The 25149-nt window shown below is 37.7% G+C and overlaps 1 protein-coding gene across 1 annotated transcript; it reads left to right on the forward strand.

Moving 5' to 3' along the window:
• Positions 1–650: 650 nt before the first annotated feature.
• Positions 651–23562, forward strand: LOC121318732 (kinesin-like protein KIF27). The gene is made up of 18 exons (XM_041255740.1): positions 651–871; positions 2136–2466; positions 2935–3135; positions 4091–5079; positions 5378–5521; positions 6230–6436; positions 8081–8262; positions 8939–9072; positions 9593–9769; positions 9949–10154; positions 16242–16439; positions 16646–16753; positions 19274–19450; positions 19967–20182; positions 20794–21000; positions 21905–22103; positions 22457–22621; positions 22994–23562. The coding sequence occupies exons 2-18, from the start codon at positions 2172–2174 to the stop codon at positions 23437–23439; spliced, it is 4251 nt and encodes a 1416-aa protein (XP_041111674.1). The 5' UTR covers positions 651–871; positions 2136–2171; the 3' UTR covers positions 23440–23562.
• The last annotated feature ends 1587 nt before the right edge of the window (positions 23563–25149 follow it).

Consider the following 25149-nt stretch of genomic DNA (forward strand, 5'->3'; position numbering starts at 1 on the left):
GCGCTCATTGCGAACCTCGTTATCATGATTGCAGCTCATTATTTGTGCGTGATGAGTAATTTGCATTGCTCTTTCGCTTAAACAATGTCTGGCCGCTGGGCAATTTGGATTTTGCAGCCGCAATTGATCCTTACATCAGCCCCATTGTATTTGCAATAAATTAACAAAAAAAGTCTGTAACAAATTATGATGTTGTCTTGTTGGTGAAAATTGCAGAGGTTTAATCTATGTGATCTACAAGGTTTTTTTGTTTGTTTTATTTTTAATCTAAATTACATTTAAGATGCATTTAATTAATTGAATCTTAATACTATTTGTTAAACCAAACATCATATTCCATTATTTCAAAATAGACTTCTCCAGAATACCATTGGTTAGAGCCGTTTTGAAAAGACAAACTAAACACTTCCAAATACATTACAGTTTAAAAAATTAAAACTTTCCATAAATAAACGCCTGATGTTTTTGCCGTTACAGAAACATAAAAAAGAACTACCAGATTCATGCCTTGGCGGCGCTGTGCTATTCATGTGTACATTGTAGCTGATAGTTCATCTTGCTGTAATGTTCCGGATCTCACTTGTTGGTTGAGCTGTTAGTAACTTTCAGTGGTTGCCAGGTAATAGAAACAAACAATAAAGATAGTAGAATAGAATCAGGAAAGAGAGTAGTAACGGCTTTTCAGACACTGAAGCGCCTTCTTCAACATAAATAACATCGCCTGTTTCTGCTGACTTCAGGATTTGGTCGGTCATCAGTCGAACATGTTTTGATAAAAAAAAAGATTACTATATATTTGGCATTTTTAAACACATGTCCGCAACGTGTTTTACAAATCGTCTTGCAAACTGAAGAGAAGACACGGATGCTGGTAAGACTTGCCACGAACAGTTTTGTAAATGTGTTTTTTTTTTAAACGCTTAATAAACGGTTAGGCAAATACATACAATGTCTAAATCAAATGGATGTATGCATACACATTGTTTGTGTAGTAGGAAAACGTATACAACATTATTTTTAACAGTCCATCAGTATAAATGATTACGAAACGTTAATATAAGCTACAAAAAAAAAAAAAAAAAAAAAAAAAAAAAAATGTCGACTCTGCATAACAATAATGTCTTAATGATTGTCGGGAGTCCACAGTTAAGACATTAATAGTCTTATAGTAAAATGTAAATAATTGGGACATACTATAGAGAAATACTGTATAATTATATAGTAAATATTATACAACACTGCAGAACGAAGTGGTACAAACAGAAATACTATAGGGCACTATATAAATCCTATAGGATCTTATAGTAATACTACAGATATTTTTCAAAGGGGCAGTAACATGCAGTCACTCCCTCATGGGCAAAACCTTTGACAGCTTGCAGCATGCAATTTCTGTTCATAGAAGTTAGGAATTGTTTTTTCTGTTTTATTTAAATAAATTGCTATACAGTGTTTTAAAGTCATTTAATGCAACACGACTGACTTCGTTTTTAAATTTGGAATCGCCCCTGTTTACCCCTGATTTTCTCCCACTTTTGAATGCCCAATTATTTAACCCGGGTCACCGCTGCAACCCCCGTACTAACTCGGGAGAGACGAGCACTCGCTTTCTCTGAAACTTGTGCCGTCAGCCACCTGCTTTTTCGCACTGCAAGCCTGCCCCGAACCCATAATAGAACTGTAGCGTCTGAGGACCACACGCAGTTCTGAATCTCATACTGACAGGCCTGCAGGCGCCCTGTCAGCCAGAGAGGTCGCTGGTGCGTGGTGAGCCAAGGACTGTCCCGCCGGTCTGGGGAGCGCAGGGCCAATTCTGCGCCGCCCCCTGAGAACTCTCCGCCACGGTCGGCTGTAACATAACCTGGATTCAAACTAGCTCTAGGGCGCATCCTGCACTCTGAGTGGCGCCACTCGGGAGCCCCCAGGGCTCTGATTTCTATCGCTGTAAAATGGGATGAATCCAAAAGAGAATACTACATTAATAAGTTTTAAGATTAAAAATGATGTTACCATTTTTAATAATCTGCCTCTAAACTGATACATATTTGTTTCTACCTGTACTGTCTGTCTACTACAGTATCTAACATACAGTATATTTTACTCTTATGCCATTTAGAATACCATATATTTTACAGAACATTTCGAGTTATCTTTGATGTCACACAATCATCATGGAAGAGATTCCTGTCAAGGTTGCTGTGCGAATAAGGCCTCTGCTTCCAAAGGAGATCCTCCACAATCAGCAGGTTTGTGTGCGAGTGGTCCCCAACACGCAACAAGTCATCATGGGAAAGGACCGGGCCTTCACCTTCGACTTTGTGTTTGGACAGAAATCTCTGCAGAATGAATTGTACGTTACTTGCATAAAACCCTTGGTTTTGTCCCTGATTGAAGGATACAATGTCACAGTGTTTGCTTACGGGCAGACTGGATCAGGAAAGACATACACCATCGGTGGAGGTCATGGTGAGTGCTGAAGTCATGATCACTTTTGGGGGAACAGGTCTAGATTGAGATGCCATTAGATATAGTGTTAACAATTACAGTTCAGTGTGTCAGGATCCATTTGCATGCAGTAAAGTACTGCTACTTGAAAATGTTGCACCATAGACTAAAAATATTTTTAAATGTATTTATGAGAATGTAATAATAATAAAAAAAAGTTACCTACACTGAATTTACATTTTATAAAGACTTCATTAGCTTTAAACTCCAAAACCGGAAAATGAAACGCAAAAAAAACGTTTACCACAATGATGTGTTTCTTACTGCAGGAATGGGGCCTCTTAATGCAATAATCTGATTTTGTTTTTCTAACTTGCATTTTTTCACTATACTATGTATTGTTTTATTACATGCATGGAACCTTTTAAGTTGGAGGAAGCCATAGGCTGTACAGTCTGATGTAATGGCAATGTTTTTGGTCATTGTAAGTTTCCTCATCTGATGAAGAGAAAGGCATTATTCCACGTGCTATTCAGGAAATCTTCCACAGCATCTCTGAAAACCACAACAGAGACTTTACAGTAAGGGTGTCCTATATAGAAGTCTACAAGGAGGAACTGAGGGACCTGCTGGAACTTGAAACGTCTTTCAAAGACATGCACATCAGAGAGGATGAAAAGGGAAACACAGGTACATGTTTTATGGCAAATAGAGGCATCACTGAAAATAAATGTATGAAATTAGAAAAAAAAGGCTTTTGCCACCATTAAGATTTTCTATTTAAAATTGTAATTTAACTTTAAAGGGCTTACAAGGAATTGTTCAAACCCTATTTTCTTTGACTCAGTAATGATTAGAAACAGACTGTGTTAGTGGTTTACTACTAGTAGAATAAGCAGTGTACTATAAATGAGGGGTGGGTATAACCTGTTTGATTGTAAACTCTGCTTTTGAGCTTCACTGTAGTGACCATCGCAACATACACAGACCCAGTTATTTGAACACTTTGGCTTCGTATTCAGTTAGATTCTTTTGACACATTTCCACTTTGTAATAATCTCACTGTACGTGATTTTAAGCCCTCCATTAATAGAAAAGCCTTAACTAAATTCTGACAACCAGACATACCTTTTCCAGTTTTTTGTGAAATTTAACTTTATTGGTAAACACTTGCACATTTTTTGTATGCACTTCATAAGAAAATAGTCTAGGTGGTGATGCAGGCTAATTCCTTATTCTTTCATGCCCTTTCACTATGAAGTCTCAAATTAGACCCCATAAAATGCAATAACAAAATTATTTGTGAGCTAATCCATGTCTCTGGTTAGAAATTTCTGCTCAGAACATAGAATAAAACAGTCCTAGAGGATTTTTTATTTTTATTTTGAGCAGTGAAAACGTAAGCACTCTTCAATTTTCAAAAGGAATAAAAAAATAATTTTTTAAATTAAAATACATATTTTTAAGGCATTTCACTATAGTGGTTTTGGGTAGCTAGAAACAAAATACATGTGCATAAAATCAGTTTTATGAAGATACCATGGTTAATGAAGGTTTGTTAATGACCCACAATAATAACTTTTGACATTTGATTTTAGTACATGCCATGTTTTGACCTTGCTGTTATTTCGTCTTTTCAAATCAGTGATAGTGGGTGCCAAAGAGAGCCTAGTAAAGACTGCAGATGAAGTAATAAGTCTGTTGGAATCTGGAAACGCTGCTCGTCACACAGGGACCACGCAAATGAACGAGCACTCCAGCCGCTCCCATACCATTTTCACCATCACTGTCGGCCAGGAAGGCTCAAAATCTGAAGCAGATCAGTTACATGATGGGGAGCCTGAGTCTGGCCCTCACGACTCTTTTCAGCTTATATCTTCTAAATTTCACTTTGTCGACCTGGCTGGTTCAGAAAGGGTCGCCAAGACAGGTAACACCGGCGAGAGGTTTAAGGAGTCAATCCAGATCAACAGCGGGCTGCTGGCCCTGGGCAACGTCATCAGTGCCCTGGGGGACCCCAAGCGAAAAAGCCTACACGTACCTTACAGAGATGCCAAGATCACCCGTATTCTGAAAGACTCGCTTGGGGGTAACGCTAAGACTGTAATGATTACCTGTATCAGCCCATCTTCCTTCAATTTTGATGAGTCTCTCAACTCCCTCAAGTATGCCAACAGGGCCAAGAACATCAAAAACAAGCCCATTGTCAACTACAACCCAGACTCAGACCGTATGGATGAAATGGAGCTGGAGATAAGGGCTTTGAGAGAGGCGCTGCAGAACCAGCGGGCCAGCCTGATGACTCGCGCCAGCCGCGTCTCCCAGGACCTCCCAGGGGGGCATGACAAAAACCGCATCCGCGCCATGGAGGAGCAGCTGGCTGCGCTGCAGGTGGAGTGTTACCAGTACCGTGCCTGCACTGAGGATGCCTGCCAGTTCCTCCTGGAGCTGAAGGGTACAACCAGTCTTCCCAAAATTCATAAGCGCAAGCTACAGGAGTGGCTGGACACAGTGGAGGAGCTCCAGAGAGAGAACCCAAGCACCTCAGAAGCAGACAGCGGAGTCGGCAGCGCTGGAGAGGAACCCCATCACATCACCATTCTGCAGCTCAAGAGAGAGTTGAAGAAATGCCAGGTAATGTGGTTAAAGAGAATAAGTTCTACCTAAGGGTTAGAGCTCCCCAGTTGTGCACAATGTAGAGTATTGCTTTCTGCATATTCAGATATGCTGGAGTGTCTACTGGAATAGTGACCTAAAATGAGAAACTGCTTTAAGTAGTAGTGGAGTAAAGTAAAATGTTACATTTTTTACATAAGTTTGCATAATCTAAGAATATGTTTCAGTACCACAGTCATAACATGGAAACTTTGCATCAAATATAATTGCAAAACTTCTCAATGTCTAATGTTTGGCAATTATATATTTTTATAAGGATGCCTTGACTACAGATGAAGAGGTTTTCGTTCAGAAAGAAGCTGAACTTAAGGAATTGCACGCTCAGATTAAGTCACTCCTTCAGGAAAACAAGGAGCATTTGGCTGCTCTAGAAAACGAAGAAAGCAAACGACGGATACAGGTAAAACTGGAGTTTTACTTGCTGATTTGTGGAGTAGGAGCTAATAAATGATGAAGGCCATGTTAGATCTACTTATTCTGACAGAAGCAGTTTTGTGTCTGTCAAGTAAATTTGTCTTTGCTGGCCCAGTTCTTGTGTATTCTATCACAGCATATGATTTTATCATTATTATATACAGTATCTGGGTACTTAAATAGTAGGCTGCATTATGTTGGGCAGGAAAGAACTGCACTCAGCGTTTAACTACCTGGAGCTTACTCTTTGCAATCCCATCATAGGTAAAATAGATATTTTTTAGTACAAGCAACCATGTTTTTATTTAAAAAAAAAAAAAAAAAATAAAATGAAAACAGAATTACAAGTATGGCAGCTAAGGATAAGGTTAATATGCAGAAAAACCCTGTCTCCTAAATAAGTAATTTAGTTAAACAAGTCTTAATGGCAGACTTTTAAAAATATGACCAGTATTTAGGAGAAAAGCAAAGTTTACACCAGCAAGCAAGGACAAAGTAACATCATTGGTGACCAAATAATTTCCAGTAGGGGGTTATTGGAGTGCCAAGAACAGATATGTGTTATTCCTCACCAAACCACTCCCATTCTAATCTTCATTCTTTGTCATTTAAGGCCTTCAAACTTCCAGTCAGTGAAAATCAGGTCAAGTATGTTAATGCAATTGATGTGTGTCACATTATTTTGCTTTTTCAGAATGAGAAAATGGTGGAGCAGCAACTAATAATAGATCAGCTGAGGGAAGGACTACTGAGTGTCAAGCAGAAGTCCTGCAGTTGTGTGAATGGTGCGGGAGATGCAACAGCCTCAGTGACCTCTTCCAAAAGACCTCACAGTGTTCCACTCAGTAACAAACACCAGCCAGACTCTTCTCAGAACATTCCCAGGCTAGACACCAGAAAGGTACACTAATGCATTAAAAAAAAATGTGATTGTCTTAACTTAATTTTAAAACTGTCTTTCTCTAACTATAATTGGCTCTAATTAGTTTTCCACAGCTGCAATCACCCTAACTTGCTGGAGATCTGTTCAGAACTTTAATATGATCTGAATCCGTCACACCTCTGCTTTTACGGTTGGATTCTGTGGTTTGTCTATGTTAGTTAAGAGTAAATAGCAGGGTTAGGAGAATATAGCATTATACATCCCCACATGTTGCTACACCTGTTAAATAACATCTGTAATTTTTCTTTTTGTTGTTAACATTCTGACAACTTTTTACACTTATAACTTTAAAGTCTGTTTCAAAGCTCTTTTCAAAATGTTCGCTCTAGTGCACTGGGGTTTGAGATTTGTCCAGTAAATCGCTGCAGAACGAGTGATACAAAAAAAAAAAAAAAAAAAAAGCACAAGTGCTCTGGCTTTTCTGTTCCGTACCACATCATGGATCGTCATTGCTGTGTTACCTGTTTGACAATGTGGGCAATAATCCTTACACTATCCGTGGCCTAGAGCAGAAATTTTGAAAAGAGTTTTGAAACAGACTTGAAAGTTCTAAGTGTAAAAAGTCAGGATGCTAACGATGTGTAACACTATATCTTTCGAAACCCTGCTACTTACTCTAAGTTGTGATTATTGAAGGTTACAGTAAAGCCTATAATAGGACAATGTATTTGCAATGGAAAAATAAAATAAAAAAATTCTATTGCTAATTTTCACAAAGACAACTGTAGTGGGTGACATCAGACCAGAAACAGGAACCAACACAGAACGCATGTTTTGAAATGGTGAAGGCGCTGATGTGCAGTTTAATAATTAAACAGACAGAAAATAAAAGGTTTGAAAGACAAACAAAACACAGTACATGGCTCTGGTAGCCAAAATAAATGGACAAACAAAACAGACTATGCAGACTAACACAGTGAGTTGTTGTTGTTGTTATTATTGTGATTATTATTATTATTATTATTATTTTATTATTATTATTATTATTATTATTATTATTATTATTTTTACTACTACCTCCATCGCCAATCCCGTTCTCCACTCTCGAACACCCCAACCCTGAGTGGGTGAAAACATGCACCTTTTATACATCTGTACCAAGACTCGATTGCTAGTCAGTCATTCAGTTGGAGTCTCGGTACATCTGCACGTGAATTAATCTGTGTACTCCTGTGACACACATTATACTCATTTTATCTGCGTTTGAAGTGATGTGCAATCCTTGTGCCTAAATACAAATTACACTTTAAATCACATACATAAACATCAACATTAACACACTACATACAACATAAAACACTAATAAACACAAAGGAGCGGAACACTCCGCCACACTAATCTGTCAATATACAGTACTTCTGTCAATATACCAGCCTTCTATGTTGGCCCACAGGTTTTAGAGTCCCAGGTGCATTAAAAGTAAAAGCTGGCTTTTTATGTTCAGCTAAGAAAGAAATAGGGACTATTTAAAGTTACTGTACATATAGTTCTAACTAATACAAGTGCTTTCATCTTGTTCATTAAATCCTAATAAATATAATCCCACATGTAATAAATATTGCTCCATATGAAATTGAATGGGTCTGCGTGTTTGTTGCACAGGTGCACACAAGCCCCCCTGCGTACTCCCTGGAAAGAGTAATGGCTGCTTTCAGAACCCGAAGCCAGATGCTGCTAGCACAAATTGAGGAGCAAGATGAGGTTCTGTGCCACGAGATTACTGATAGCAGTGAGGAAGAAGAAAATGATGACGAGAAGAAAATGGAAGGGAAGTTGTCATTCAGGTCAGTTCCTTTTTGGGCCTTCACATTTAAAAGCGTTGAATTAAATCAATGACAATGCCCTTTGTAGGAATTGTGTATCTGCAGTGCCAGCTTCTTTATTCAGATTCATTCTCTCCCAACTTAACCTTCTTTTAATGTAGGTAATGCGTGTGATGTTTTCAACCCTTTTCCTTGTCCTGAGAAATAAGAATGTACTGTTAGTATGGTGCTAAAACCTTATTTGACAGAACTCAAAACTACTGTTGCCAGAATGATTTGAAAATAGTGTGTGTGTATATATATGTGTATATATATATATATATATATATATATATATATATATATATATATATATATATATATATATATATATATATATATATATATATATATATATATATATATATATATATATAAAATAGGCAATGTTCTGCTGTACTTTTATAAGCGAATGTTGGCATTGCATTTGTAACCACTGACTTAGTAACTTTCATGGAAGTTCAAAGTGTTGTCCAGTGTGTTTTATCAGTAAATCCGTAATGCCTTGGATCGTGTCTGTAGAGACAAGGAAAGTGCATACTTTGGTATCCACTCTAATAAACGTATAACTTATTTAGGTACTGGTTTTAAGGACTTGTATACAAAAGGAAAAATGATGTATGGATCAGGTCACTAAATAGACAACTTCTTTTACTAGGCGTTCTATGAATCGTACCTGGACTCGGAGACAGACTCCATTAGTTACTGAGCCAAACCTCCACGATTTGTTCATTAATCATAAAAAGAACAATGTCCAGAACGAGAATGAACCTGAGACTAAACATACTACAGGTAAGCATTCTTGGATTTAAAAACTAAGAAATTGCTGAACTCAAGTTTGTTTAATGACATATGTTTAAAATAGTTGATATCACTCTGTAGGAAAATCTATATATTTAATGTCTTTGTCAATGCATTACAACCTTTTGTGGAATTTTTTTGTTTTTTTAATTAAATAGTTCTTAAAAATTAACAAGCAGAATGTATAACAATGCTGCCAGTAAGAATTATAAAAAAAGTATACAGTATTTAGTTAATGACGTAATTTGTCCTTTGAGCTTTGCCTTGCATACAAATCATTAGAAAATGGGAATCCAGTGACTGCTAGAATCAAGGATGTAATGAAACACAGGTGGTCATAGTAAATATGAAATTAACTGTTCAATTTTCCCATCTGTTTTGTGCGTTTTTTGTTCAGCTGAAGGATTGAAGACAATTTGTAATAAAAAGTTCTCTCAATACCCACAGCTTTGTCACATCCAACAGTGACCCACCAATTCTATATAATGAGGCAATAATGTTTGTTTTGTAGGGGATGAGCTTGAGGCAGCCTTGGCAGAGGAAGCAAGCCTCAGACAAAGCCAAACTCTAAATCTACATAATCTAAAGGATGCTGAATTAAGACTTACACAAGCCAAGCAGAAGACAAAGGAACTAGCAATTAATATCAGAATGAAGGAGGAACTTATTAAAGAATTAGTGAAAACAGGTGAATATATATTTGTTTATTTTATGTATTAATTTTTTTTGTTAAGATATTTATCCTTTGTTTGCTGCCATTTTAAAACATGTACACTCTAACTGGTTGGAACCTGTTGTAACTAGTACTTACTTAAGGGAGAAAGGCACAAATAAAACTAAAGCTGTAGTCTGATCCTGTGCTTTCAGGTAAAGATGCCCAGGAGGTGAACAGACACTATTCAGTGAAGATTGCTCACTTGGAACAGGAGGCTGACCAGGCCAAGAAGGAGCTGGCAGAGACCCAGAAACAACTGCAGGAGCTGGAGAGCAGAGAGGTTCAGGACGGTACAGAGATAGCCAGGCTACAGAGAGAGTTCCGCAAGAAGGTGGATACAGCTAAACTCAAAGTGCAGGTGGGTTTAGTTTTCAGATCACCGTCACATCTAGTTTTTATTACCTATTATCTTTTCAACAGTCTGTTGCTTAAAACATTTGCTCGTTACATCTGTGAGATATTCTTAATAAACTAAGATCTAAGGAAAAAACATTATTCTATCTGGAGCAAAAACTGTGATAATGCATCTAATTAGGTTGTTTTGCCATTTCAGCATGGAGACGGAGACATTTGAAAAGTTTTCTCTTAAATAACATGCTCTGTTATTGATGTGGTTTGGCTTATAGATTGGGTATACAGGGGTAGGTTTACTAAGATCGGCCAGTCGCATCGCAAACATACCGCAGTTTGCATTTTTGTTGCGACACTTAAAAAAGTAAACATTTTGTTGTATGTACTAAGAGAAAATATATTAATGAAGACAACCGCAATATACTCATTTAAATATTTGTTGCATCGTCTTAGCATTATATACTGACAAAAATATAAACGCAACCTGTAAAGTGTTGGTCCTACATTTCATGAGCTGAAATAAAAGATCCCAGAAATTTTCCATACTCACAAAAAGCTTATTTATCTCAAATTTTGTGCACAAATTTGTTTACATCCCTGTTAGTGAGCATTTCTCCTTTGCCAAGATAATCCATCCACCTGACAGGTTGTGGCATATCAAGAAGCTGATTAAACAGCATGATCATTACACAGGTGCACCTTGTGCTGGGGACAATAAAAGGTCACTCTAAAATGTGCAGTTTTGTCACACAACACAATGCCACGGATGTCTCAGATTTTGAGGGAGCGTGCAATTGGCATGCTGACTGCAGGAATATCCACCAGAGCTGTTGCCAGAGAATTGAATGTTCATTTCTCTACCATAAACCGCCTCCAACGTCATTTTAGAGAATTTGGCAGTACATCCAACCGGCCTCACAACTGCAGACCATGTGTAACCACGCCAGTCCAGGACCTCCACATCCGGCTTCTTCACCTGCGGGATTGTCTGAGACCAGCCACTCGGACAGCTGATGAAACTATGGGTTTGCACAACCGAAGAATTTCTGCACAAACTGTCAGAAACTGTCTCAGGGAAGCTCATCTGCGTGCTCGTCGTCCTCACCAGGGTCTTGACCTGACTGCAGTTCGGTGTCGTAACCGACTTCAGTGGGCAAATGGTCACCTTCGATGGCCACTGGCACGCTGGAGAAGTGTGCTCTTCAAGGATGAATCCCATTTTCAACTGTACTGGGCAGATGGCAGACAGCTTGTATGGCGTTGTGTGGGTGAGTGGCTTGCTGATGTCAACGTTGCTCAGTGGTGGCGGTGGGGTTATGGTATGGGCAGGCATAAGCTACAGACAACGAACACAGTTGCATTTTATCGATGGCAATTTGAATGCACAGAGATACCGTGACAAGATCCTGAGGCCCGTTGTTGTGCCATTCATCCGCCGCCATCACCTCATGTTTCGGCATGATAATGCACGGCCCCATGTCGCAAGGATCTGTACACAATTCCTGGAAGCTGAAAATGTCCCAGTTCTTCCATGGCCTGCATACTCACCAGACATGTCACCCATTGAGCATGTGATGCTGTGGATCGACATGTACGACAGTGTGTTCCAGTTCCCGCCAATATCCAGGAACTTCGCACAGCCACTGAAGAGAAGTGGGACAACATTCCACAGGCCACAGTCAACAGCCTGATTAACTCTATGCGAAGGAGATGTGTCGTGCTGCTTTAGGCAAATGGTGGTCACACCAGATACTGACTGGTTTTCTGATCCACGCCCCTACCTTTTTTTTTTTTTTTTTTTTAAAGGTATCTGTGACCAACAGATGCATATCTGTATTCCCAGTCATGTGAAATCCATAGATTAGGACCTAATGAATTTATTTCAATTGACTGATTTCCTTATATGAACTGTAACTCAGTAAAATGTTTGAAGTTGTTGCATGTTGCGTTTATATTTTTGTTCAGTGTACATTGCGCAACTCGTGTGACATTGTTCAACTAAATAGCGGGAGTAGAGTTGTGGTTTGCTGCAGCAGAGGGTGCCTGAAGGATAACGTCTATACATGCAAGGGTGCAAGAATCAAAATATGTTATAAATATTAAATGTTAATCAAAATAATAATCAACATTATTTTTGTTAAATATAAACGCCACCTGTACATGCATTCTGTTCCGTCTTCATTTTACATATTTTAATACTGTTATATATACATTTGGGGGTGCAATTGAATTCAGGGGCGAACGCGGTATATATGTATATGTATGTATGTATGTATATGTATGTGTGTGTGTGTATATGTATATATATATATATATATATATATATATATATATATATATATATATATATATATATATATATATATATATATATATTATATATGGATGTAATATAATGGGATCATTCCACGCATGCTTTTAGCTAGAAAAAATCACCTGGGGGGTTTTGGGCCCGCTGAGTTCAGAAATGCTTTTTATTTTTTTTTGAATTTCCCCTTTTGAGCTGTGACCTGGCAAAGGCCAATCTAAAGTGAAAAAGTGACACTGACCAGAAAAAATCACCCAGGGCTCACCTTAGATGCTACCATCATGCGTAGCACCTTGTTCGATTCCTCATGAATAGGGATTTCCAGAAAAAAATACCAGGAATACCTAACTCACTTTTGGCAAGTTGCCAGACGAGGGGTAAGTGACGAGTTTTATTCAAACTTCAGCCCAACCATTTACCCTAGAGGGGATGCGTGTCCTAAAATGTTAGTATTGCTATAAGAACCTTAGGGACCACTCTTCCAAATTTTGTGAAACACTTCTAGCTCCAGCAACCCCTGTAGACTGGCCGGGCACCTACGGTCCTGCTTGCAAGCAGCCCAGAGCTGCGTGATCCTTGGTGGTAACTCCATGGCGGGTCTGCAGAGTGAAAAGAAGCGATTGGCTTACGACACGCGTTTCAGAGGACGCGTATACTTGTCTTCGTCCCTCCTGAGTTGGCACGGGGGTTCCAACAATGAGCCAGGTTTAACAGGGCATTTTAAATTGGGGGATAAAATGGGATAAAAAAACAATTGGCAATTCCAAATAAAAAAAAAAAAAAAAAACAAAAAAAAAAAAAAACAACTAAGAAAATACTTTGGCTATGAGGTCTGGTGTTGAAAAAAAATATGAAAAATTCACAGATTTTATTATTTTTTTAAATCCCAGTTTTACCCCACTGTTTGCATTCGCATGCCTTCCGCCACCTTGACAATGCAGTGTGGTTCAAGCCCACAATAGTTTTAAATGTGATCATTACTGAACTTTGTGATGTGTGGTTTCTATAGCAGTTCTTAACCAACAACATTCTGCATGCAACTTTTAAAATGTTTAAGACGTTTTCCTTTTTGCGTAGTTATATACTTGTCATAAGAAATTTGATTTTTAGTTCAATTCCAGTAGGGTGGATGCACTGCTCGGGAGCCTCCTATGAATGACCATTTCCGCAGCGGGCCCAAAACCCCCCACGTGAATTTTTCTAGCAAAATCTGAGACGGTCAGGCAACGGCTCTGGTTGAGTTGGTATGGAATGATATTTTATTTTATATATAATAAAAAAAATTAAAGACAGTTTAATCCCATCCAAATCTATAGTGTGGCCCTCACCTTCACCCCCAAATAAAAAATGTGTTTCTATCAAAAAGCTTTTCATAATCATACAGTAGCCCATCACTAAACCGAATATCTTTGTCTGACATTGAGGTGCTCAATTTATTTTAAATATATAAATCTTGCTCTGAAATAACACTAATGTGTTTGGGTAGGCTACACATTTACATTTTGAAAAAATATATAAATCTGTACAGTAGTGTAATCCAAATGAATACCTAGCGCGCTTTGTTTTTACTTTAGACTGTAGGCTGCTGATAGCACAAAAGAAATCATGCTGCTGCATTGTATACATTGGTGCACAATGCGAATAAACGATTATTTTAAACTTTAAACTAAATGATTTTAGATATTATTATTATTATTATTATTATTATTATTATTATTATTATTATTATTATTATATTATTATTATTAGATAATTAACACAAAATAGATCATGGTGCCGCATTGACAAGTTATTTAAGTTAGTCAAGGGTGCATTGCTAAATTGTATACAATTACAAACCACCTGCACATTACTGCCATAGCCGTACCAATCACTGATGCACTGTGCGGGAGATATACACCCAGAGCCCCCCCCCCCCCCCCCCCCAAAAAAAATAAATAAAAAAGGGTTCAAAATCTTTGTAAATGTCCAATGGAATGCACCAATAGAAATGAAGCCTAGAGCCTACAAAAGTACTTTTTTTGCCTTCAGTGATGCAAAGTCATTGATGACATGGTCATAGTTCAGAGTTGGCCAGTGCAAATTCAGTGGATATAATGGCGAGATTAGACAAGCGTTCAATTTCAGCTTTCTGAAACTATGTCGGATTAGTAGTGAACTTGCAAATAAATTACCTAATTGCTTGAAAAATGATACTGTTAGTTAGATGGGAAAATCGAGAGATCTTGCTAGGAACGCAGGATGGATGAGGAAGGCAGTGTGCTGTTGTTTAGTTTGTCAGTTTTGGAAGGAAAACCAAAAAAAAGGTTAGCTATTGTACTAATCTTTACTTAATTTATTTTAGAAATCTAATAACCTGAATCGACCCATTGTTATGTGATAACATTCTTTAAAAAAAATTAAATGCAATTGCCCTTTAAAAACCAGTTGTCGCGTCAAATTCAGTTCCTGATGCTGCTTGTCAATTTCAGTAGGCTGCTGTTTAGCCAGAGAGCACACGAGACTCAGTACAAGGAAAACATGGGTCGGGAACATTAACAGTATAATTATGGTGAGAAATAAAATAGGCTACTGTCAAGATAAATATAAATATGAAGATGGAGTGTGAGAAATGGTGTTTCACCCCCGAGTCTAACACTGGTTATAATATTTTTTTTTTCTGGTATGTGGTTGCATTTCTCAAGCAATATTGTAAAACTTGGTCTACTTGGTCGTATGCTGCAGCCATGCTGCTCAGACCCCAACATTTTATATGAACTGAAGATTTGCTATGCTGCTTCCGGAAAAAAGCATGAGCGAAAATTGGCTGCGCAGTTTTTCTGATTAATAGTAAAGTGTAGCCCGTTTAGGGTCGTTCGGGTAACCCGAACCACACATTTTTTGATTTGGCCTCATGTCAGCAGCCAACCTGAGGAGGGCATCGATTGGCTGACAAATAATAAAGCGCTTTAACTTCTTTCGTCATGTTATGTTTGTTTTTAATTGTTATTGCTCAATTTTTTGTTTTACTTGTTATTCGTCAGCCAATCGACACCCCCCTCAGGTCAGCGCCCTGTGCAGCCGCACTGTTCGCATACCCCTTGGTACGACTCTGATTATTCCTATATAGATGAGCTGGAGGGGTTAGTGGCACAAGTATGCAGTCTATTGCTCCCAACACGTTGGGGAAACCAGAAATATCATAGAAATTAGTTTTCAAGGCCTGTAAGTACACCCTGCTTTTAGAGAAAAATAGTTATTTGGCTGTTCGCCTCAAAAATACATTGAGCACAAATGGCAATACATGAGAAAAGGTGGACTGGGAATTGCCAGCAACAATTGCGATTGTTTAAAACATGCTTGCAAAAATTCTTAAAAAATGTATACAATTGTAAGTATCGCAATTGTCTGCAGCTTTCGTACATCTCATTATAATATTTGAGAACCCTGAGCTCCACCCCCTATTTGCAGTGTATGCAGGAATGCCCATATTTACAGCTTCATCTATGCTTGAACCACAAACAGAAACTGCTGCCACAAAGCATTCCCTAAAAAGTCGCAAATAGCCTTGCGCCTGTCTAGTACATTTCACCCAAGACTTCCGACTTGTTTGCAACTATTGCAACAGGCGCAACGCTTTAGAAAACCTACCCCACCACATTGTATACAACGGATGGATCTATCAATTTGCTTGGGAGAGTAATCAAATGGAACATAGATGAGCATTTCCTGACCTAGTTTTAATATGTGAAAATGATAAGTAAACATGGAAAGTGTTAGTTGAGGTTATTTTTCCTGTTTTGACAGGTGCTACAGAAGAAGGAGCAAGACACAAAGAAGCTGGCATCTCTGTCATCTCAGAGTGAGAAACGGCTGACAGAGTTGGAGCAGAACGTGGACCACATGAAACGGCAACAAGCCCAGCTTCACAAAAAACTGAGGGAGGAGACTGAAAAAAAGAAAAAACTGGAGGCAGAGATATACAGGGATCAGCAACGTATAAAAGTAAATAGATAAATCCGCAGAGAAACAATCCAAATGTATTATTAACTTTGTTCTTTGCAACTTTCCCAGATTTGATTAAACTTTGTATAAGCATTTGGCGGTAATATTAATGAGTGACAAGCAGTCGCTGTTTCTGTGGTACCCTAAACTAAAGAACTAGTTGTGCAGCATCTAATTTGTGTCCACCATTGTTTATTATCTTCCAGGATCTGCAGTTAAAGACAGAGCAGCAACAGAAAATTCTGAAACTGAAAACTGAAGAAATAGCTGCATTTAAAAGAATGAAACGTGCTGTCAGCACTCCGGATGAGCAGGTACTAGCCCATTTATCGTTACTTGCAATTGTCCTGCAGAAAATGTCAATTCTGAATAACAAATTCAGTTTTAATAACTATTCAGGTCAATGACTGTCCATATCCAGTCAATATCCATATTCTCACATTGGCTGGCATAGCAATTTTTTTTATTCCTCAGAGAAGACGCTGATGTCTATAACTATGTTTCCATCAACAAGACAAACACATTTCTAGCAATCTTGCAAAATTTCGCACAAAATTATTAAAAAAATGTTATCGTTTAAAAACATATATATATATATATATAAAATAAATAGATACACACACACACACACACACACACACAGAGCCTCCAAATTAAAAAGAATTACCATTGTATAACTTTCAGCTTTTTTTGAAGCTGTACTGTGCCCCTCATATGTAATTTAAATAATCGTATAATAGTAAAGAAGACAGAATGGCAGTCAGGCATCAGATACCCCATGGAGATATTTCAGTCCTGCTTGGGAAAATGTAATATTTTGTTTTTGAACGGTCCAGGGATGGAATGCATGAGGTGTGGTCAGGTAATGAAGCAATTAAAGTCTACAGCCCAGGGATCATGCCGAGAAATGGTGTAAAAAGATACGAAAATATTAAACATGACTGCAGCAGAAAAAGAGATGTTTGTAAGAGAAGCGAAAGAAAACAGAAGGTCAGACGGATGTAGGCACTTGTAAACTTGGACTAAAAAGACACATAGAATGATCCCTGTCTTGCCAACACTAAAGTTTGGCAAAAGTTGATGAACAAACTAATTATCCAGTACAGAAAATTGTGAGGTTTAAATCGGACGGTGCGTCGGTAATGCTAGCATAGCATTATGAAGTATATTTGTTTTGTATTATAATTAAATGTACATAATACTAACAGACATGATCTATGATCATGTCCATTATTGAGGTCAGTATTTTGTAAGGGGTGTAGCATGTTAACATGACTGTGCCGACCTCTGCATATGATGTGTTGTTTTAAGTTGAATTACCATAACTTGTATTTATATTTAAAAAAAAAAAAAGGTGATTCAAGAATAATTACTTTTGGTAATTATGCGTGGCAATTACAGCTAAGGAAAAAGTTTTGCAGCATCTACAGAATTAACCAGTTTTGCTTCAAATTCGAATGAAACCTGTTGAATAATGTTATGCTAACATATTGTCTTGCATACTGCTTTGTAGTCTTCCATGTACTTAACGAAAAACTGACAAATTGAAAAATGTGATATTTCAAAATCTAATGTACTACTGTTATGGTTTACAGTAGACTTGTGATATAATGTTGTAGTTTCTTTGATTAAACGGTGTCTCAATCCTAGAATTCTAGATGATGCTAAACTTTTGGCCATATCTTTGGATTTGATTGGCATATGACATGTATAATTGTTTGAATTAAGTACCCTGTCTGGGTATGACTTAAATGAAATGTATACTCTAGCTCATAAAATTTGTTCGAAAAGTATTTCCATTGCATGCGTGTGTATCATTTATCTTACAGGATCCATTTTTTTTCGCTCACATGAATTAACCAAATTTTGCCTGTTTCGATTACAGTTATCAAGCTTTTTTTAATATATACATATATATATATATATATATATATATATATATATGTATACGCATCAGTTTTAGTGCATACAAAAAGTTTGATGGAAACATAGCTAATGTCACTGTAACAGGGTGATGTAACTTACGTGGACCATCACTGAATAATAATAAGGCAGAGACAAAACAGTGGGTGTTGACACGCCACGCAGACGCGCAGATTTAATTAACACACAGGTGCTGCCACTAGGGTGCCAGCGATCATGACCCTAGTGTCAGATTTAATAAAGAAAAAAAAAACAAAGCTAAAAATAAATGTTTGTCACACACTGTGAGTGCTAGCCTCACTAAAAGAGATGTTCTGCTCCAGGAACCTACCCTATGAAACCCCTTGCTATACTGTTGTTGGGAACAAATCCCCTAAACTAACCTATCCAACACCCGGCGTCCTCCCAGTGATTCTGGCCTCTTCCTGATGGCCTCGGCTGGGCAGTGCCTTTACGAGCACCGTCTTGAAGTGGAGTTTCGTGCAGTAGTTCCCTCCTCTGGAGTGGACGCTCTACTTCTCGGTGTACACAAACACAGAGGCTTTGTCTCAGTGCCCGTTTGTGTAGCCATGGCGTTGCAGTAGCCTCAAACGCTGACGCAGATGCGTTCTTAAACAGACATAGGCTCCCCGGGTATACCCCCCCCCCCAGCCAATCAGGACCTCAAATCAGCTCAGCTCCAGCAAGTCTTCCTGTTTACTAAGCAGCTGAACCAGCGACAGGTACCTCCTTTGTCAGTCACTTTGAAGCTTTGAATTTGGTAATGAATAAAACATTAATTGGTTGATTTAGTGATGTTTATTTTTTTTTTAAAAACATGCATGTTTTGGGTTCTATGTGTGAAAAATGTAGTTGCAAAAACAATTTAAATGGAACTGTAAACCTGAGAATTTTAAATATTTGTCGTTTAGAGATTAGAAAGGCAGCGGAAATGGCTTGACGATGAAGTTGAAAAGGTTCTGCGGCAACGACAGACTTTGGCCGAGCTCGAAGATGAGCTGAAGAAGAGAGAGGAGATTATTGCCAAAAAAGAGGCCCTTTCACAAGGAATGAGCCAGCTGGAGATAAAGAAACTGCGATCCAGTCAGGTTAGAAAAAGGGAAAGAAACCATACATTCCCACTAGATCCTCAGTAACATTTCTGACCAGCATGGCAATGTACTCTGTAGAATGTTTTCTGGATTGTATTTCAGCTTTAGCCCTGGCAAAGCCCATTGCTCATTGTGCAGAAGATACAGGATCCTATTTCACAGCACAAAAAGTCCTTTGTGCAGCAAACAGAATTTAAAGTTTAAAGTGGGATCCTAATACCTATTGCACAGGGAGTGAATCTATAATGTGGTGGCTGGTTACATAAACTTCACCAGAGGAAAAGTGAAAAACAAGTCTGGTAAAGTGTCTATAAAAACAAAGGAGGAGCATCTCTTTAATTTGTTCCTTTTTTAAATAAAGAGATTAGAGAGGGTACAATAAAAAAAAAAAGTTTAACTGTAGTAGGAAATGTGAATCATTCACAATACCTTCTCTAAAGAGTATTATTTTATGTATGTTATGGTTGAAGTACACTATACAAATAGCAACAGCATGTTACATGTTTACATTAGGCTTTAAGCAAAGACATCTTGACACTGTCAACTCGCCTGAGTGTAGTGGACAAGGAATTGTCGGATAAAAACAACCAGTTCCAGGGCAGCAGTGCAGAGAACAAGAAGAGGATTTCCAAAGAGGTGGAGGTGCTCCAGCAAGAGAGGAACCAGCTGCTAAAGAAGAGAGACTGCCTCGATGACAAGCTGAGGAATGGCAGAGTGTTAACTGTTGAGGTGAGGGAGACTGAAATCCTGGAGGGGTCCCCTTCCTGGCATGCAAGTGTCCACACAGTTGCAGGCTGAATTATAAAACAGTAAATAGATGCCTTTAAGCAAAGCAAGCTTGCCTTTTAGCCATAAGGACAGGGTCATATCATGTCCATGTCATGTCTGTTACATGTTATAAATGAGGTTTACCCAGTTACATACTGTAGAAATCACAGTAACATGTCTACTATGACAAGGGATCTATTTCAGGATACATTTTGACTGCGAAAAGGCATTTTGTTAATAAACTGAGCAAAGACAGAGCAATATTTATGTTTCTTGGATTATCACAGATAGCTACTTTTCAGATAAAGGATTTTGCAAACCTTATGAAAGGAATACAACTATTTTAAAAGTAGATGAATTAGCAAGGAATTTCTTACCCAGGTTTGGTATACTTTGCATAGATTATTACTTTGGAGAGATTCTCTGATGTATGTTTTCACAGCACTGTCACCTGAGGTATTAATTCTGTCATGAACTTAGAAAATAAAAAAATATAGAAAATAAAAATGTTAATAAAAATGATGATGTGTGATCTGTAGAGAGTAAAGTTTAATTCTTGTTTCGTTTTTTAGGAGGAACACATTCTTTTCCAGCTAGAGGAAGGTATAGAGGCTCTGGATGCTGCGATCGATTATAAAAATGACACTATTGACAGCCAGCAGCACTCTGTTAGGGCTTCTACTGAAATGCTGACATCCAGTGAGGCCGGGATCATGGTTAAGCTCAGTACTCTCTCTTTCTCTGAGATCAAAGCTCTTCTCTTCAGATACTTTAATAAGGTATGCTTGTAAATAAGCAACATTTGGGTTCATTTAGAAAACAAAAAAAATTGAAACGTGTAAAATAAAGGTTTCAGGATGCTTGTAGAAGGGAAACTGGTGGAGAAGGAGGTAGGAAATCCACAGAAGATGTTATTCAAATATTAATCTTGGTAATGAGCCAAGAAGAACATTCCTGAATGTGGCTGATGTTCTAAAAAAATAAACAAATCAGGCCTTGGTGTACAGTAAGTCTTAAGTTGCCATGGAGCTGCCTGAGCTTCTGTGTACTAAATGCCAGAAAGCTAGTTGTAAAGAAACTGCAAAAGAATGAATAATGTGCAAACAGAAATGGATGCCAAGGTTGGCAACAAAAGACAACACACATTCACACATAGTATGTTAGCGGTAGCACTGGAGCCATTTGTAATAAATATCTATACAAGTTAAAACAGATTGTTGTGATTCTACAAGGTGCTAAAACAACAATTTGACTTTGTAGAAAATCGTTAGCATACTACTTGTATGTGTATACAACAACCCTCTCAGTGTTATGTTGCACTGTATTGCATTAATCAAAATTCGTACAAGAACACTTTCAGTAAAGACTTTCAGATTTCAGTAGTGGATGATCAGTTTGGTTTCATTTCTATTATTTTTTTAAGTAAATATGCTATTATATTACATAAACACCTGTTTTACAAATACTAGGTTAAACTACCCAAATACTAACTTTATTTTGCAAACTCATTGTGTTTTCATTGATTTCCTCATGAATGGCACAAAATAAAACTGACCCCCTAGAAACTGTTGTTCTGAGAACAAACCAGTTATCCAAAGCACTTGACAGTGGTAAACTGTTGTATTGGATTTTGACAGCTTTTTTATTGGATTGTGACTGTACTACAAATCCTGTTCCTTTAAGGTTGTGTGTCTGCGCGAATCAGAGCGAAAGCTCCAGCTGCAGTGTGAAGAAATGGGGATACAGATGAAAGAAGAGGAGCGACTCGTCCATGAGCTGGAGTCTGCTCTGGAGCGCCTCACGCTGGAGATGGACAGGCGTCTGACTCTGCAGCAGAAAGAGCATGAACAGAAGATGCAGTTAATATTGCAGGGGTTCAAAGGTAGGGAAAAGCCTCAACTTATTCTTCCTGTTTAATTTTTTTTTTTCCCTTTTCAGCAAAGATTAATAAATTGGGAACTTTCAAACTGGGTATCTACAAGAAACCAAGCAGTCATTCAGTAATAAATAAATTTAGATTTTAACCTGTGTATAATAATATATATAATATATAATATATATATATATATATATATATTATATATATATATATATATATATATATATATATATATATATATATATATATATATATATATATATATATATATATATATATATATATATATATATATATATATATATATATATATATATATATATATATGTGTATGTATGTATTGGTGTCCTTTACAGAACAAGGCAGTGATGGTCTTGCAGAAAATATTAATATTTATGAAGCTAAAGTTCAGCAGCTGGAGAAAGATTTGTTCTTCTACAAGAAAACAAGCAGAGAGCTAAAGAAGAAATTGAAGGAAGTGGTAGTGGATTCACTCAACCAGCAGTGTGCTTCAGCAAAAGGTGAAGTATGAATTATTACAGAAGAATACAAAGAACAATGTGCTGGTACTTCACATACCCATTCTTTGATTTGAGAATTTTCAAAATTGATCTTTTCTTACATTATTATGACAATACTGTTGCATACAAACAAAAAAAATCCAACTTCAAACAATGTGGTAGATTCCATCTATAATTTTAATGATTTATGGAATGCATTAATAATGAACTTTTCACAAAGATTGTTCTTTTCTAATGAATCTGTTGCTGTGCCAGCATCACAGAATCAATATCATATTATGTGTTTTTAGACCAAAAAAAAGGGTCTTATGACTTAAAACAGAAACATGTGGTGAATTGGATGCTTTTCTAATCATTTAATGTTTTCCCTAGGTAATGGGGATGAAAAAAGTGTCAGCATCTCAGAAGAGGACAAATGGCCTACCAAGTTTGAAAGTAACAAAGCTAATGCAAACTCTCAAAAGGACAGTGCTAATCTTCCAACAACTACCCAAGTACAGAAGAACAGCAGAATTTGGGATGCGATTGCAGAAATAGCCCAGACTCCCACTTCTGCAAGCAGGAGGCGTTTAGCCTGCTATGAGGAACAGTCAGCTGGAGATGAAACCCCTTATTCAATCACTGCTCTTTCATCAGTTTCAAAGACTGGAGACAGTGCAGCACAGCTCGTAACTCCAGTCAGGGTGTCGAGGAAGGAACTGAGGCGGATTTCTGCATCAGAACTGTCAACAAGACGCTCCAGCCTTGGGGCCAGTGTGACCTCAATCCAGGAAGACTCCATTGAAATAGCACGAAAATCCACTGACTTTAAACATTAGTAAGCACTTAACTGGAGCCTTTAACAGCTTCAAGAAAAAGGGTTTATAGCATAAACTTAAGAGTGCACAAAACACATTCCCCAGATAGAAAGTCAAAGTAAAAATAAAATCTACAGTTGTATACATTGAAGCACTTTCATTATTGCTAAAGATTATAAAAGCAGGGTAAGAACAAGTTGTGGAGAAATAATAGGTTTTAAGAATAAAAGTGAATTTCTTGGAGCTATTTAGATGAATTCCCAGTAAAACAAAATGTTGGTAATGTCCAGATAAGCATTTTAAGTGTGCCTGAAACCATATCTAGCAAATACCACTGTTCATATTTGCAACAAGTAACAGCATCAGTCTGCAGTGTGTGATTGCACATGTACTGGTTTATCATTGGATACCCCCTAAAAGTGTCAACTACAACATTTAAAAACATACAGTATCCCAAACCAAGGTGTGTTTTTCATTTCTGGTGTGGTTTTCAGCATTGTAAGCATCTGGCTATGCTTTCATACCCTAAATCCTTTAGCTTGTTTCCTGCAGACATTACTTTGACCCTCAGCTTTTAAATAATTTTCCAGCTTACAGGAGCGTGGCGTTGTGAGGTTTCTCAAAGATTCACATGGCACATTACAGCAATTCGGCTAATGTAAGCGGTGCCTTTACACTTGCATGAATATTCTGGAATGTTGACCAAGAGGACGTATTATGGAAGATTTTGCTTGTGTAAATGCTACCGAATGTGCCCCCTTATCCTGTCAAAAGTTGGGGTTCGATTCAGGCACAATCTGAATATTTGCTAGCGTAGCGGCGATGAGGACACCTGGAACGATTTGAGAAAATTCCCAGCAGGCACTGCACGCAAACCAGCTACGTCATCACCTTGCTGCCTTCCAATGATTAACTAGGTTGTAGCATTAAATACCATGATTAAATATTCACTGCCTATACATTACATGAACATAGTGAAATAAGATGAAATATACGTTGCTCACTTTGAAAGTTTTTATTATCCGTTTCGTCAATGTCCACCACAAGCACTGAAGGAAGTAGTATTTTCAAATAATGGTGCCCAGTGATGTCGTCATCACACCTTAGTGTCAAATGGCTTCACCTTCCAAAGTGTGCGTGCTCATTCTCTTCTCCTGAGAGAAGTACCCCTGCTGTTGTTGAGATGAATGTTAACCTTGGCATGCTCTACAGTGAAGATAACAAAACCATTCCATACATCTTACTTGTTCTGGTCTTGGCTACAAACATGTTCATTTTAAAACATATCTGGTACTATGTTAGGTTAAAGAAAGTTCTCAATTCCTATCCCATGCCTTACGCTTAGAAAATATATTACACTTGCACTTCCTAGCAAATTTCACCACAGCAGTGTCTTCCTGGTCAAAGCTGTGAGGCAATATTTTGTGTTTCTTCTGAACATTTGATACCTGTATAACGAATGGAAATAAAATGTATGGAATTATTTTGTTAACACCAATAACTTAAAAATCACTAATAGTCGACCTCCAATATCGATAAAATGGAAGAAAAAAAAAAAAGCATTATATCCTGATCAAGAATACGCAATCAACCTTTCTTACCAGTGGCTACCAGTTGCATTGGTTTTGCACCAATCTTCACATAAAAAAAAGTATATTAGTTAGATTGAATGATTATATCAAAGTTTACCCATTAGGCTACATTGGCTTTTGTTGCAAACTGCAACCTCAG

Source organism: Polyodon spathula, chromosome 1 (genome assembly GCF_017654505.1).
Source record: "Polyodon spathula isolate WHYD16114869_AA chromosome 1, ASM1765450v1, whole genome shotgun sequence".
NCBI classification, from domain to species: domain Eukaryota; kingdom Metazoa; phylum Chordata; class Actinopteri; order Acipenseriformes; family Polyodontidae; genus Polyodon; species Polyodon spathula.

Excerpts from the sequence above, each read along its gene's own strand:
- LOC121318732 (XM_041255740.1), top strand. The coding sequence starts at position 2,172 with ATGGAAGAGATTCCTGTCAAGGTTGCTGTGCGAATAAGGCCTCTGCTT. Across the intron at positions 20,183-20,793 it reads GCAGAGTGTTAACTGTTGAG|GAGGAACACATTCTTTTCCA; the intron begins GTGAGGGAGACT and ends TTCGTTTTTTAG. Across the intron at positions 21,001-21,904 it reads TCTTCAGATACTTTAATAAG|GTTGTGTGTCTGCGCGAATC; the intron begins GTATGCTTGTAA and ends TGTTCCTTTAAG.